At 43.0% G+C, this 13,401-nt stretch overlaps 1 protein-coding gene across 1 annotated transcript in view; it reads right to left on the bottom strand.

The window, feature by feature from the left end:
- The window catches only part of CLVS1 (clavesin 1), a 156,295-nt gene that overhangs the window by 138,237 nt on the left and 4,657 nt on the right, over nucleotides 1-13,401 (bottom strand). Inside the window, exon 2 of the mRNA XM_090040053.1 lies at nucleotides 3,222-3,843. Within this exon, the coding sequence (XP_089896179.1) occupies nucleotides 3,222-3,610 (389 nt within the window). The 5' untranslated portion in view covers nucleotides 3,611-3,843. The remainder of the gene's footprint in view (nucleotides 1-3,221; nucleotides 3,844-13,401) is intronic.

The raw sequence follows: 13,401 nt of genomic DNA, 5'->3' as shown, positions 1-13,401 counted from the left end.
TGCATTATTTTGAGTTTGGGATTGTCTGCTTATTTTTAAGGTATTACTTCTATATCTGCATCTAGCTATACTGCACTGTTATATGAATTCAGTAAACTCTAACTGATATCTAATAAGAGTTGTTTTTCTTTCAGTATATGTGTGTGTGAGCCTGGATGACAGCATCCTTGGCTTTCCTAGAGCAAGACCTGATAAACAGGGTTAATCTTTAGAATGCATTTTGCTGAGGGCTCAGAAACCTAAGGCTCGTTCTATATAATACTTAAATCCCTTAATTCAACCAGTGGAGCTACAACGTTCCCGGCCAGTAAAGCTGATATTTTATATTAATTCAGGATACATGTTCATTCATCCTTTCTTTCAGCTTTGTTGCTGCAAGAGGTTTTGCCAGAAAACTCTCACATTCACACTTTAATAGAATATTAGGCCAAAATCTACACATGATACCAAACAGCTGGGAATACTGACTGCGGTTTGCAGCAGCTCAAATAGGAGTGGCACACATTTGGGCTGGGGATTGCCTCAGCACACATGCCCAGACATGCTACTTGGGGCAAGTTGTGCCACTTAGGGCAAAATAACCTTGCCCAGCTCCTCCCCGATCTGCAGCCAGGGGGAGCTAGAGCCTGGGGCTAGCTCCAGCAGTATAGAAAGCTGCCCTGGCAAGCGGCCATTTGGTATCTGGGGACACTGCCCCTTGTGCCAGCTGGACTGCTGTAGCAGCCCTGACCTGGAGTGGTCCCTGCACCCTCTAGCCACTGCAGCAGTCTAGCAGTGGAGGCTGCTGCCTGCCTGTGACCTGCTGCCACCTGCATCAGCAACTGCCTCTTTGGACCTGCGGCCCCATGGCTGCACCCTGTCAGACCCCTGCTCTGCCATCTGGACAGCTTTTACCCAGAAGATGTGCTCCTTGTGGTGGCCCACTTTGAGCTGTTAAAGCATATCCTCTTGGCCCCAAATGGCCAAGAAGTCAGCCACTTTGTCTGCCCGCAAGCTGGGTCCCCAGTGCTGGCCCTGGATAGGCTCCTCTACATGGATCTTGCCACTTGTCTCCCTAGTAGAGATCCTGGTGTTCCCTGCTTACAAATTGCAAATACTGTGATAAGAAACCCAAATTCTCTCATTAAAATAGTGTTCTTCCGCTGTTTAAATGAAGAGAGAGATCAGCTGGGCAATGTTTTATTGATATACTTACAAATGTAAAGCAATTTGGAGGGAGGGAGGGAGGGTTGGGGGAGTTTGTGGGTGGGTGTAAGGTTTATGGGGGTGTTTGAGGTTTGTGGCTGTTTATGTGGGTGAGGGGTTTGTGGGGGTGGCTTGGGGATGTGTGTGGATTGTGTTCAAGTGGGGTTCATCCCCTTCCCCCCCCCCCACACACACAGGGAGCAGCCCCTCTACACAGTTCATGAACTGTCCCATCCCACAGAGCACACGGGCCCCCCCACAAGGCCCACATGCCTCACCGCAGAGCCCCCCCACAACAGGGCCCACAGCTTACCCCTGCAGCAGCAGCGGCCATGGGGCACTCAGGGCCTGCTGCAGTCTGAGTCAACAGTGGTGCAGCTTGGCCCCAGTTGCCTCAGAGCCACACGTCACAGGACCAACCCAGCTTGGTGCTGCCTAACACAGGGCTGTGCAGCTTCAAGTAGCACTGGGGCTGCTCAGGCTGTCACCCAGGGGCCAGCCCAGTTTGCAGGGATCACGTGTTATGCTAGGAACACCAGCAGCAGCCATGGGGGCACTCAGGTCCTCCTGGCATAGCACCCCCACACAGCATGTGGCAGCACAGCTCAACCCAGGCCACCAGGTCCCCGGCACTGCCCGTGCCACATTGCATGGCTCCGGCCCGGCTTGGTGCAGTGCTGTGCACCTTTGGGCAGCTCTGGGCCACTCAGATTGTCACCTGGGGTCCTGTACCACTCTCAGGGACCGCCTTGCTGGCTGGGGGCTGGGTCCTGTGTGCACAGAAGTAGCTCAGTCTGACAGGTGGGGGAGCTGTGCCAGGAGGGCCCCAACTGCCCCAATGGCCACTGCAGCTATGGGTGAGCTATGGGCTGTGGGGGGGGGCTGAGGTCCTGTGGGGCACAGGTGGGGGACCCACCCCTCCCAAGATGCCCCCTATGGTCCCCCACACCCCCACACCCTCCCTCCTCCAGGCCCTCTACCCCTGCTCACTGGGAACAGAGCCCAAGTCCAGGTCATACGTGCTGCAGTATGCTGCAGCTTTGGGGCAAGGGGCAGGCATACAATGCTCTGGCCGGCTACCAAAGCTTCTCTTTGGAGGACCCGAGCCTCTGGTTGCCTCAGGGCCCTGCTTTTTTCTGCAGGTAATTTTTTGATAACTGGATAGCCAGGTATCAAATTTTGAGTCAAGCCCAGAATGCCTCTTGCCATGTCTAAAACTGCTTTGAGACATAGCAAGAGGCATGTGTGGGCTCGTCTGGATGCACCCAGTGAAACTAAAACCTGGAGATTTTTGGTTAGGCTCGGAGTCAGACCAATCACTCATTTGGGGCCAGGAAGGAATTTTTTCCCCACGGTCAGACTTGTACGGTCTGTGAAGATTTTTGCTATCCACTAACATGGGTGGTATGGCCCTCTTCCTTGGGACACTTGAGAGTATTTTAACAACTCATGCAGTGGCAAGACATTGATTGCCATTGTTTCCCTGCTTTGCTATGGCAAAGCACCTGAGGACACAATGCCTTGTAGTTGTGTGACAGTGTTGATTGTGTAATATTAGTTATAGGTTAAACAAGGATTTGTATGGAATGGTTTAGATAAGGATGATCCTCCCTCAGGCAGGGGGTTGGACTAGATGACCTCTAGAGGTCACTTTCAGACCTACTTTTCTATGATTCAGAGGTCTTTGCTCCCAGACAACCTGTGCAGCTCATCACTAACATCCAGGATATAATTATATAATAGGTAATAAAATATGTACTGCAAGTAATGAATATTTGACTATAAACGCTGCAATATTTTTGGAAAAATATAGGCTACTTATTTGAAGCAATGGCGTACAGTAATTCTGCTGCAGTACATGCATAAGAAATGATGGGTGATCCGATTAGATGAAAGCTTTAGTGAAATGGACTGGTGTTTGGAATATGCTTTTATCAGAATGATCTTGCTGTCTGAAATATGGTGACTAATAACCAGTGAACAGGTTATAAAAGCATCTATGCATGTAAAAAGATAAGGACATTATCTACATTTACCTACTCTGATCCCAGTTGGCTGCAAAGAGCAGAAGAATCTTTCTGCCACAATGATCACGATTTTCCAGTACTCCGGGGAACCCATCAATCAGAGCTCTTTTGATCCCTGGATCATCAGCCTTGAAGTTTTTGAACATATCCAGGTTTAACTGGCGATACTGGAAATACTGGGCCAGCAGTCTGAAGGCCTCTGTTTGGTGAAACTTCCTGGCTCGGAGAAATCTCAAGATGAAGGCATCATCTGTACGTAAAAACCCAATGTCAGGCCTGGTGATGATCATATCCCTGACTTGTTGGATATCCTGATGCAAAATGTCTGGGTTTTCATTCAGTTCCAGTCGGGCTTTCTCTATAGTCTCTGGACTAAGTCCAGCTTGTAAATGGGTCATCTCTGCAAAAATTTATTTTCAAAATCCTTATCTTAAGATAATTTAGGAAGAGAAATGCTGATCCCATTCAACTGATGGTCTGCTGAAAGTGTGATCCATTCAAAACCTTTTTGTATTTAGGCAGATATTTGAAAAGTAAAATGGGAAGGTTTTTTCATATCCTTGCAGGAAGCATAACATTCAGTTCATAGGTACTGTAATCCAAAGGAAAGTGAAGCTTATTCCACTGCTTACTAAAAAACAAAACAAAACAAAATTAAGAACATGGAGAAAGGAAATGTGTTTCTGAGCTTGTACATAATAACTACACCCTCTTGTGTATATCAAATATTAAGAGGTTAGTAAGCAAATAGCATAATGTTTTTGACATCTCGAACATCAAATAAAAGGGTGTCAGAAAGCATTCAGAAATTATAATGATTTCGAGCATTTAGCAGCAGTAATGTTTTACTGGATTAATACTAAATTATTCTTTATTTATTGAGTCTGCAAAAACTAATGTGGAAAGCCAGCATCCCAGTGGATCCTGTTATGCCATTCCTATGACACAAGCACCTTTTATGGCTGCCCTGACCAAGCAACAGTAAGAAAAAAGTGTGATATTTTTACTCATGATGAGACAAAATGTGTGCTGTTCTGATAAGCACTGCTAATAAAAAGGACATTTTTAGTCCCCTAAATATACAGATTTAGATTTTTCATGATGAGCCTATCAATTTTTAAAAGTTGCTGTTATTGTTAGTTGTTATTATATTATTATATAAATGTTCTCTTTATATGTGACAAAGTATATAGAGAGAAGTGTGATAAAATAAAAAAATATGACTTTTACGTAGCATCATTTTGGAGTTGGTGATGTCTCCTAGAAAATATTTTCCACTTAGGAGTTTTTTCCTTTTTGTTTTAAAGTTTACCCTCATTTTTTCCTGAGGTAACATTATGCCTAAGCCTGTAATACAAAGGCTTTATTTCACTGTGTTTTTAATCTCAGGCTAATTTATGTGTATTGCCTATCCTGCCAGAAAAACTCCCAGCATTTTTGGCCAAATTCTTGTCAATCTCTAAAAGGATTTTTTGCAGCTTTTTTGGCACATAAATCACTTAAGCTGATTCTAATTCACCCTGCATAATGGCACTGAGACATCTACCTTCACTCGTGAACAGCTGGAGTCCTAAATCCAGCTGGGAAATATGTACATTTTCTATGACCCTACAAAACTTTCCTCCCAGAAAAACCACAACCAGCACATTTTTGAAGCAAAGAGGAAGGTATCCAGTCAGGCTCTTAGCGCAACAGACTACCGGTTAGATCACTTGCCCAGCAAGTGCTTTCCCCACCAATACTATTCAATGCCAAATGCAGAAACAGAACTCATCTCTCTCCTGCCCAAGTTAGTGCCTTTCTCACATGGCCACAAAGTTACAGTTATTCATTTGTTCTCTTCCTGTCCCCACAGTTTTTACTTTCCTATGTGGTGGGAAGGAGGAGGGCAGTGTTGCCCCCTGCCTGGGATCTCTTGAGTGTATATTAACAATCTTTTACAGAAGCAAGGTGTTGGCTGTCATGAGTCCCCTACTTTATCTGTGTCGAGTTAGGGTGTAATGTCTTGTGTTGTGTCAAGGTTGATGGTCGTTTTACGAGAAACTTGGATTATGGTTTTGTACAGAATGGTTTGGATAGGGATGATCTTGCCTCAGGCAGGGGGTTGGAGTAGATGACATCTGGAGGTCCTTTCCAACCTGACTTCTACTTCTCTACTATTCTATGACTCCCTTCTTTCTTGGTTGTTCAGAGGCCCAGCTTCAGCAGAAGGGATGGAGGGATGGAACTATGTAGCCCATGGCCTAACTGGTTAGGGGACATTGGAGGGATTGGTAGACATTGCTTAAGCTTCATCTGATTGAGGGGGATGTAGAAGTAGGCTCCTGCATCTTGTGCAAATTGCCTAAGCACTAGGCTAGCGGGCTAAAAAGTGGGACAGCTCTTTGTTTAGAATACTCCCTCAGAGTGAGATATATATGGTGTATCCATATTCATGGCCCCCCAGTGTAAATCTAGAAGAGTCAATGAATTAGGATTAATTTCTGGGGCCACATTAAGCTGCCCATTGAGAGAGTATGTATCTATGTAACTATGCATTTCCCTGGTGGATTTGAACTACACTCATGAGGTAAGATGTATACTATTTATTCCATATGTGGCAAAGATTTAAAGGTAGATTGGGAATTGGCCCTTTATCATGAGGAATACTAGCTGAGCTCAACCTCAGGCAGAAGCTATACTGTGGAACAGGTCTAATTACCTTGCTGTAAACATTACAGGTATTTTGTCTCCATTCAGTTTTTACAGCCAGGTACCTCATAGGCATTCATTATCCTGCTATATATAAACCATCTTCTGAGCAGTGAAGACATATCCAGAGGCATCATTCACTGGCAGCTGTTGAACAGCATCCCTAACAGAATTTAATGCTCAGCAAAGATTCCAGTCCTGTATCTATTGATATTTCTCCATCATTATTATTCTTGGTGAGCACATTGTATCTCCACTCTCCTTAACTTCCTGGTCTCTTGTCACCTTAGCTTTTTAAGGGTGTTTTTGGTAGTAGTTCTTATCTTCCAAAGGAAAACTGTAACCATTCTGTTTAACTCAATTGTCTCAATTGTCTTGAAGCTCAAAACATGAGAAAGTTTCACTGTGAATAAATTGTGAAATGTGTTTGATAATTCAAACACTTTAAGTTTGATATTCTAGATCAGTGGTTCTCAACTTCTTTAGATTTGAGGCACCCCTTAGAAAATGCCAGCTTAGTTTTCTCTTGTTCTTTGACCACAGAAAAATAATAAAGCAAGACTTGTGTTGAAAAGAAATCTGAAAGACCACAACAGATGTTTTGACACTATGGGTTCTTATTTGAAGTCTCATGGTTTATCTTGTAACTCATGTTAGCATAGCTAATGGTGCTAATGTTGCATGGAACACTGTGGCACATTTGAAACAATATCAGTGAGCCCTGGTTGCAAATCACTGGTCTACATGTTTGAATATATGTTTTATGCTAAATTCTTATTTTCAAATTTTTACCTTTTTTTTAACTATAACTTTTGCATGTTTTCATCCTTTCTTTTTTCTTTGCCTTAACATTTTTTGATAAAAGTTTGCAGGAAAAGCATCTGGCTATTATAGGCATGACAAAAGATGCTATAGGATCATTTGATCAGTTTCAGTGATGGAAATCAGGAGATACCTCTACTGAAGTCAACAAAGTTACACCTATGTAAAGCAGGACCAGAACCAGGGCCAATTTTTTCAGGCTTTAGAAGTGTTCAGGGTCTTTTTTTATGTTGTATATCTCAAAAGGAACTTTGTTTATATTTATTTATTTATTTATATTCGCTAGTGATGGATGTTCTTTGTTTTATTTGAAGAAAGTTTCTTGAAGAATAATGAAGGCTTAGATAATTAAAATATTGTTTTGGCTTCATTAATACCATTGATTTCTGGCTGCCATATCAGACCCTTGGGACAGTAGTAACAAGTTTGACCTCACATGCAAGGCTGCTGCAAGTTTTGTTAGCAGTACTGTAGCGAGGGCAGAGAGAATAGGGTGACTGCCCTGGGCACTGAAGCAAAGGGGCGCCAATAGGCACTGCCCAGCCAGGGTGGGGTGCAGGACGAAGCTGTGAGTGGTTTGTTTGGAGGGGCGTGGGGATAGGGGGGAGGGTGGTTCCTGCTGCTGTGTGCACACCCCGGCAAGCATGGGGGGTAAGGGGTCATGTGCCTCTGGATATTTGCATGGGGCACGGATGGGCTGTCACTGTGGGCTTTGCTCCAGGCACCAAACTTTTTTGCTATGTCATTTTTTATTAGTGATCAGGAGCTTGTGGAGCACAGAGGACATGTGGGATCACCATTTTTTCAGCTGCATCTTACTAGCCCCTCATTCCTATACTGTAATTGCGGGTCTCAGTACCAAAATTTGAATGTAGTGGAATCAACTGTCCTTTGCACTGTGATAGGTTAAAAACAGATTTCAGATTTCTCCCAGGACAAAGCTTTTTGTTCTGAATTAGCCCCATGTTATAAATACCTGTGAAGTACTGAGATAATACTGTCCTCTCCCCCAAAAAATCTGAGCTAATTGAAGTTACTTGCCACTCAAGCTGCATGTGTGCATGATTGTCCCAAGATTGGTTTAATGTGAATCAAAGCCTGGGGCAATCACAGACTCATAGAGAAGTAGGGCTGGAAGGGACCTCCAAAGGTCTTCTAGTCCAAACCCCTGCCTGAGGCTGGATTATTCCTATCTATTAGGGCTCTGTGAAGTCAGTTCAATTTGGAGGAGATTTGACCCAATTTGGTGGCCAAATCTGAATTGAATTGGGAGACCAATTAAAAGGTCTGAATCAAATCAGAAGCCTCTGAATCGATTCGGAAAAGATTCAGTGCCACTTTGGAGATTCAGCCATAGACTAAACAGGCAGAAGTCCTCACCATGCTGGACACAGCCTCCAGCTGGTAAGTCTGATTGTGGTGGGTGGAGGGGGGAGGTAAGGGATGTGGAGGGAGCAGATCAATGCCCCCACAGCAAGGGAGGGATTGGGGTTGGGGCTGGGACAAGCTGCCCAGCCGGGGTGGAGGGGTGTGGGATGCGGGTGCTGCCACAACTTGCCCAGCCAGGGCGGGGGAGGCGCAGGATGTAAGCGCAGCATGCTGGGAACAGGGGCTATGCCCTGCTGCCACTTGCCCCCTTCCACCCAGAATGAGCCACACCTGCATCATGCCCCCCACCTCTGGCTCCATGAGTGGCAGCAGCGTGTAGCCCCGACTCTCAGTACTGCTGTGCCTGCATCCCCCCCCCACTCCCCTCACCGAATCCCATGCCCCTCCCCCACACCCCCAGCTGGACAACTGGTCCCAGCCTCAGCTCCAATCCCTCCCTTGTTGTGGGGGTGTTGATCTGCCCCCCCCAAGTCCCTTCCCTTCACCCTCCACCCACCACAACAGACTTACCAGCTGGAGGCAGCTGTGTCCAGTGTGGTAAGGACTGCTACCTGTTTAATCTATGGTGAAATCTCTGAAGTGGTGCCAAATCTTCGGATCTGATTTGGCTGATTTGAATTGGGACAGTGATTAAAATCGCTGTGCCTCCAAATCAGCCAAATCTGAATCCAAACAGAATACTTGCCACTTCTCACAGGCCTACTATCCATACCATACTATACAAATTCATTGTCTAACTTCTTAGCAAAACTACATGATCAGCCTGACACAAGACATAACACCCTAATCTGCCACAGGTAAAAGAGGGGGACCATGACAACCAACATCACACTGCTGTAAAGTTTGTTAATATATGCTTAGGAGATCCCAGGAAGATCATCAAACCTGAGATAAACTCCATGGCTGTTTTTAGTCTTTATGTAAACTAAGTGAGGGGGAACTCCACCAATATCAGCTGAGAATCTGAGCCTTATTTCATAATTAAAATCTCAAATGAAATGTGGTATTAACATAATTCTATTGCACTTAATTAAGTTTTTAATTACAATAGTCACTATACGACTGATTAGTGGCACTTATCTTATTTAAAAGTGACACCACCAGTGTTGGGAATGTAGTGTACAAACTGGTACACTTTCCAGTCTATTGCAGCAGTATCTCAAAATCAAAACAAATGTGCTGTATTAATCCTGCTCTGAAGACTGCTCAGCTAAAATGAAGGTGCAAGAAGGGAACTGTAGCTGCTCTGTCTTCTTCAGTGATCTGGAAGATGGGATATAGGGCACCCTCAGCAAGTTAGCAGATGTCACCAAGGTGGGGGAGTAGTAGATACACTTGAGGGTAGAGAAAAGATTCAGAGAGACCTAGACAAATTGGAGGACTGAACCAAAAAAATCTCACACAGTTCAATAAGGACAAGTGCAAAGTACTGCACTTAGGATGGAACAGTCCCATGCACTGGTACAAGCTGGGGACCAACTGGCTAAGCAGCAGCTCTGCAGAAAGGACCAGTGGGCAATAAGCTACGAAGGCTAACAGCATACTGGAATGCATTAGTAGGAGTGTTGCCAGCAGATCAAGGGAAGTGATTGTTCCCTTCTATTTGGCATAGGTAAGGCCACACTTGGAGTATTGTATCCAGTTTTGGGCCCCCCACTACAGAAAGGACATGGACAAATTGGAGAGAGTCCAGCAGAGGTCAACAAAAAATGGTTAGAGGGCCAGGGTACATGACTTCTGAGGAGAGGCTGAGGGAACTGGACTTATTTAGTCTGGAGAAGAGATAATAAAAGGGAGAATTAATAGCAACATTCAACTATCTGAAGAGTTGTTCCAAAGAGAACGGAGCAATATATTTGGAGATGGTCCGGCTTTGAGCAGGGGTTTGAACTAGATTACCTCCTGATTTTCAACCATAATTTTCTATGATTATATGATTCCCTCAAGTAAATTAGAACAACAGTGTTGGGTCTGTTCTCAGTTATGACACTTAGCTATGATCTCTAAGAAAGTATACACCAACTGATAATTTATGGAATGGGATTGCATTTTGCCTTGCTCTGTCCTTATCTGACCATCATCTTTATTACATCCTTTATTACAACCTGCTGGCAACAAGTATCACAGCTAAGTAGGAACAAGTTCTAGGCAGGACAACTGCAGCAGTATTCTGACCCCTCAACAGAACAGGATTCAAACTAAAGAAGAATCTGGCCCATTGATTTAGTGTTTGAACCATGTCATTCTTCCAGATTCTTACAGTATGGGTGAAGAGTTTTTGTTGTTGTTGTCATTTACAGATTGTTTAACAAGATTTCCATGCAGCCATTTGCACAAATGATGCCACTTTGTGGTCTTATGATTTATCACTGTAAGTACCTGCTCTGAATAGAAATAGCAGCCATAATGCACTAAACAGTTTCGAACAGAGAGAGCTGCAGTCCCTACTCAACTGTGATGGCTGTTGCCAGAAAGCAATTTGGGAATGTCTGAAGTAATTAAAACGATTTATTTTCAAATACATTTCACAGTTTATTTTTTATTGAAATGAGTCTCTTACCCTGTGGAACATAGTGATCACTGAGCTGAACAAAGTTTTCTCTGAAATACAGTATTGACACCAGCGAGATATACAGATATACTACAAAATAATCCATAATGCATGTAAACAATGCAGTAGCTGTCAGAATCAAATGAGAAATCATGGGAATAGATCCTCAGCTGTTGAAGTTTTCTGTAGCTCCATTGAATTCAAGAGAATTACACTAACTGAGGATTTAACATCCACATGGTTCTTACAATGGTAACCTATTTTCTGCCAGAGAGCTACCCAATTTAATTGTCACTGCAGTTCCTTAAATGGTAGTGATCTCTTAAAATCCCTCAATGCATAACAGACGCACATGCCCATTATCACACCCACGCATTGGCATTTCCCCTCCTCCACTTGTTTTGTCTGACGTATATGAAAAGCTCCAGATTTAAAGCTAACTTTGCATCTCTATTCCTTCATATAGGAGTGCTGACATTTTTTCCTCTTTAATATTGCTGCTTTGTGATGGCACAACAGAAGCTTTGTTATAGTCTCAGCAGCATTGGTTTTGTTATGACTTCTCATCTCCAAAGGAACTGCTTCCTCTGTTGATGTCCTTTCACAGCCTCCTAAAATAAATAGTTCCTTCAAAAGAACAAACCTCAACTATAAAAAAGATGCAATAATTAACATGATTGAAAACACAAAATATAGGAAAACATATCCTTTATCAAATCTGTCACTTCCGATACCCTTTTAAAAAACTCTGTTTATTAAGTTCACACAAAGTCAGAGAAAGGGCGGAGTCTGGCTTTAGGATGATTTAAATATTGAAAATATTCTGGAATCTCTGTTCAGTAGCCTATGTTTTTGTCTTGTTCAAAGGACAATATGTAACAATATTGCTTACACTTATGAGAATAGTGGTAAATACTCATGTCTATGGTGTTCTCCATTCAAAGTTCTTAAAATATATTACAAAGATTGTGTTTTACAAATTCCATTGAAGTCATATTACCTGGTGCCAGGAAACTGAGGCACAGAAGGTTCAAGTGACTTGCCAACAGATCATATTGCAAGTCAATAGCAGTGTTAGAAGCTTCCCAGTTACCATAGTACTATCTGCAACTATAACTTGTGACTCAGGATTGATAAAGTAGTATAACATCTCACTGAAAATCTGGCGAATTTCAGCTTTCTAATGAGATGCACATTTTTTTCACCAGACCTCTTGCTACTATCCAATGAGATATTAATATCACAACATCCACAACCTGAAATACTGCTCTGACTTAGCCTTTTCCCATCAATTTTTTTTCCAACCTGAGTTTGCCTACTTCTACCTATGAAGCTAGATACAATACTGTATACGAGCTTGTTGTTATGAGAGAGTGCTTATGCTAAGCAAGGCCTAGCAGCAAGGACAATGCACTGAAACTCCCAGAATGCTTCAAGGAGGTTGAGAAGTCAGCAACTGACATTCTGGTAATCACCTTCTGACCCTTGGATAAAATTCTGACAGTCTGATAAAAATTGCAAGCAGGAAGTTTCTATCGTGAAAACAGGAAACCGCAATGATAAAAAATAACTATATTACACAAGCAAAGTCTGGTACATGTTGTGTAGTTAGGTCATTAAGAATTAACATAAGAAGCGTAAAGATTATAATAAAGAGTGTGTCACCTGATATTATAATATAGATGGGTTAACTAGTAAACAATAGAAGTAAGAATCAGAAATGCATATGTATATGTATTATAGTATATAAGTAATAGTAAAGTTATGTTAGATGCCTCACTGTCAGAGTGGGGACAGTTTTGTATCTTTTGTCTAAAAAAAGATAAGGGACTTCTTTTAAATGAGCTGTTGACCAGTTCTGAGACTACTGAATCAGGCAGCCGCACCTAGCCTTCAGGTTAGAAAGCAAGGGCTTGATTTGGGAACCTCATGAACCAACAGACCCCCTTAGTTTATGACTTTGTGAAACAATAAAAGTTTTTAAATTGAACATCCAGGTCTGAGCCTGTGCTTAATTCAGGCCTTATACAATTCGGCAGGAACTCACACAGTCGTCACAGCTTCCAGTAGTATAAATGCTTTGGTCCAATCCTCAGCTGTTTATAGGCATAGCTCCGTTAAGATCTGGCTCCATAATATAATTTCTAACTACTGACATTCATGAGGATATTGGCTGCTAAAATCATGCTGGAAGGGAAATGTGTGGGCAGGAAGTGAAGCAAGATGGTAATCCAGAATGACTTGATTTCAAAGTGTGGGTGTCATATCATTACGTTGCTTTTTAAAATATTTCAATGTTATCTTAGGGCTAGATTCTGCTTGGCAGGGACTACTTAATGATGGTGAGGGGGAGATGGAGTGCTAACTATTTATGGTGTATGTGTGGCTCCTCACAGGCCTCTTTTTATCTTTATACCACCTCTATGAGGCAAGAAGTTGTGGTTATCCCCATTTTACAGAGTGGGGACTGAGGAACTAATGCTAGGAACAGATATTGCATTTACTCCTGTGTAAGTCATGCCTGTGTTTGTCCCTGAACAAAATATCCTGGGATTGCCACCACCCTTCTAATCAGGGTTAAGTGAGTGATTGAATATACTGCTGGTTTTCTATCACCAGTTCAACATCCTCCTTCAACCACCTACCTGTCTCACACCTATTGTCTCCCATTCCCTCTGATCCCCACTACTGTGCATTTGCATTTTCACAGGCCTACATTTTGCATATTAGCTTCTT

This window comes from Crocodylus siamensis, chromosome 3, assembly GCF_052110815.1.
Source record: "Crocodylus siamensis isolate JL-2025a chromosome 3, ASM5211081v1, whole genome shotgun sequence".
NCBI classification, from domain to species: domain Eukaryota; kingdom Metazoa; phylum Chordata; order Crocodylia; family Crocodylidae; genus Crocodylus; species Crocodylus siamensis.
The sequence above is the reverse complement of the archived record's forward strand: the minus strand, read 5'-3'. Positions and strand labels throughout refer to the sequence as shown.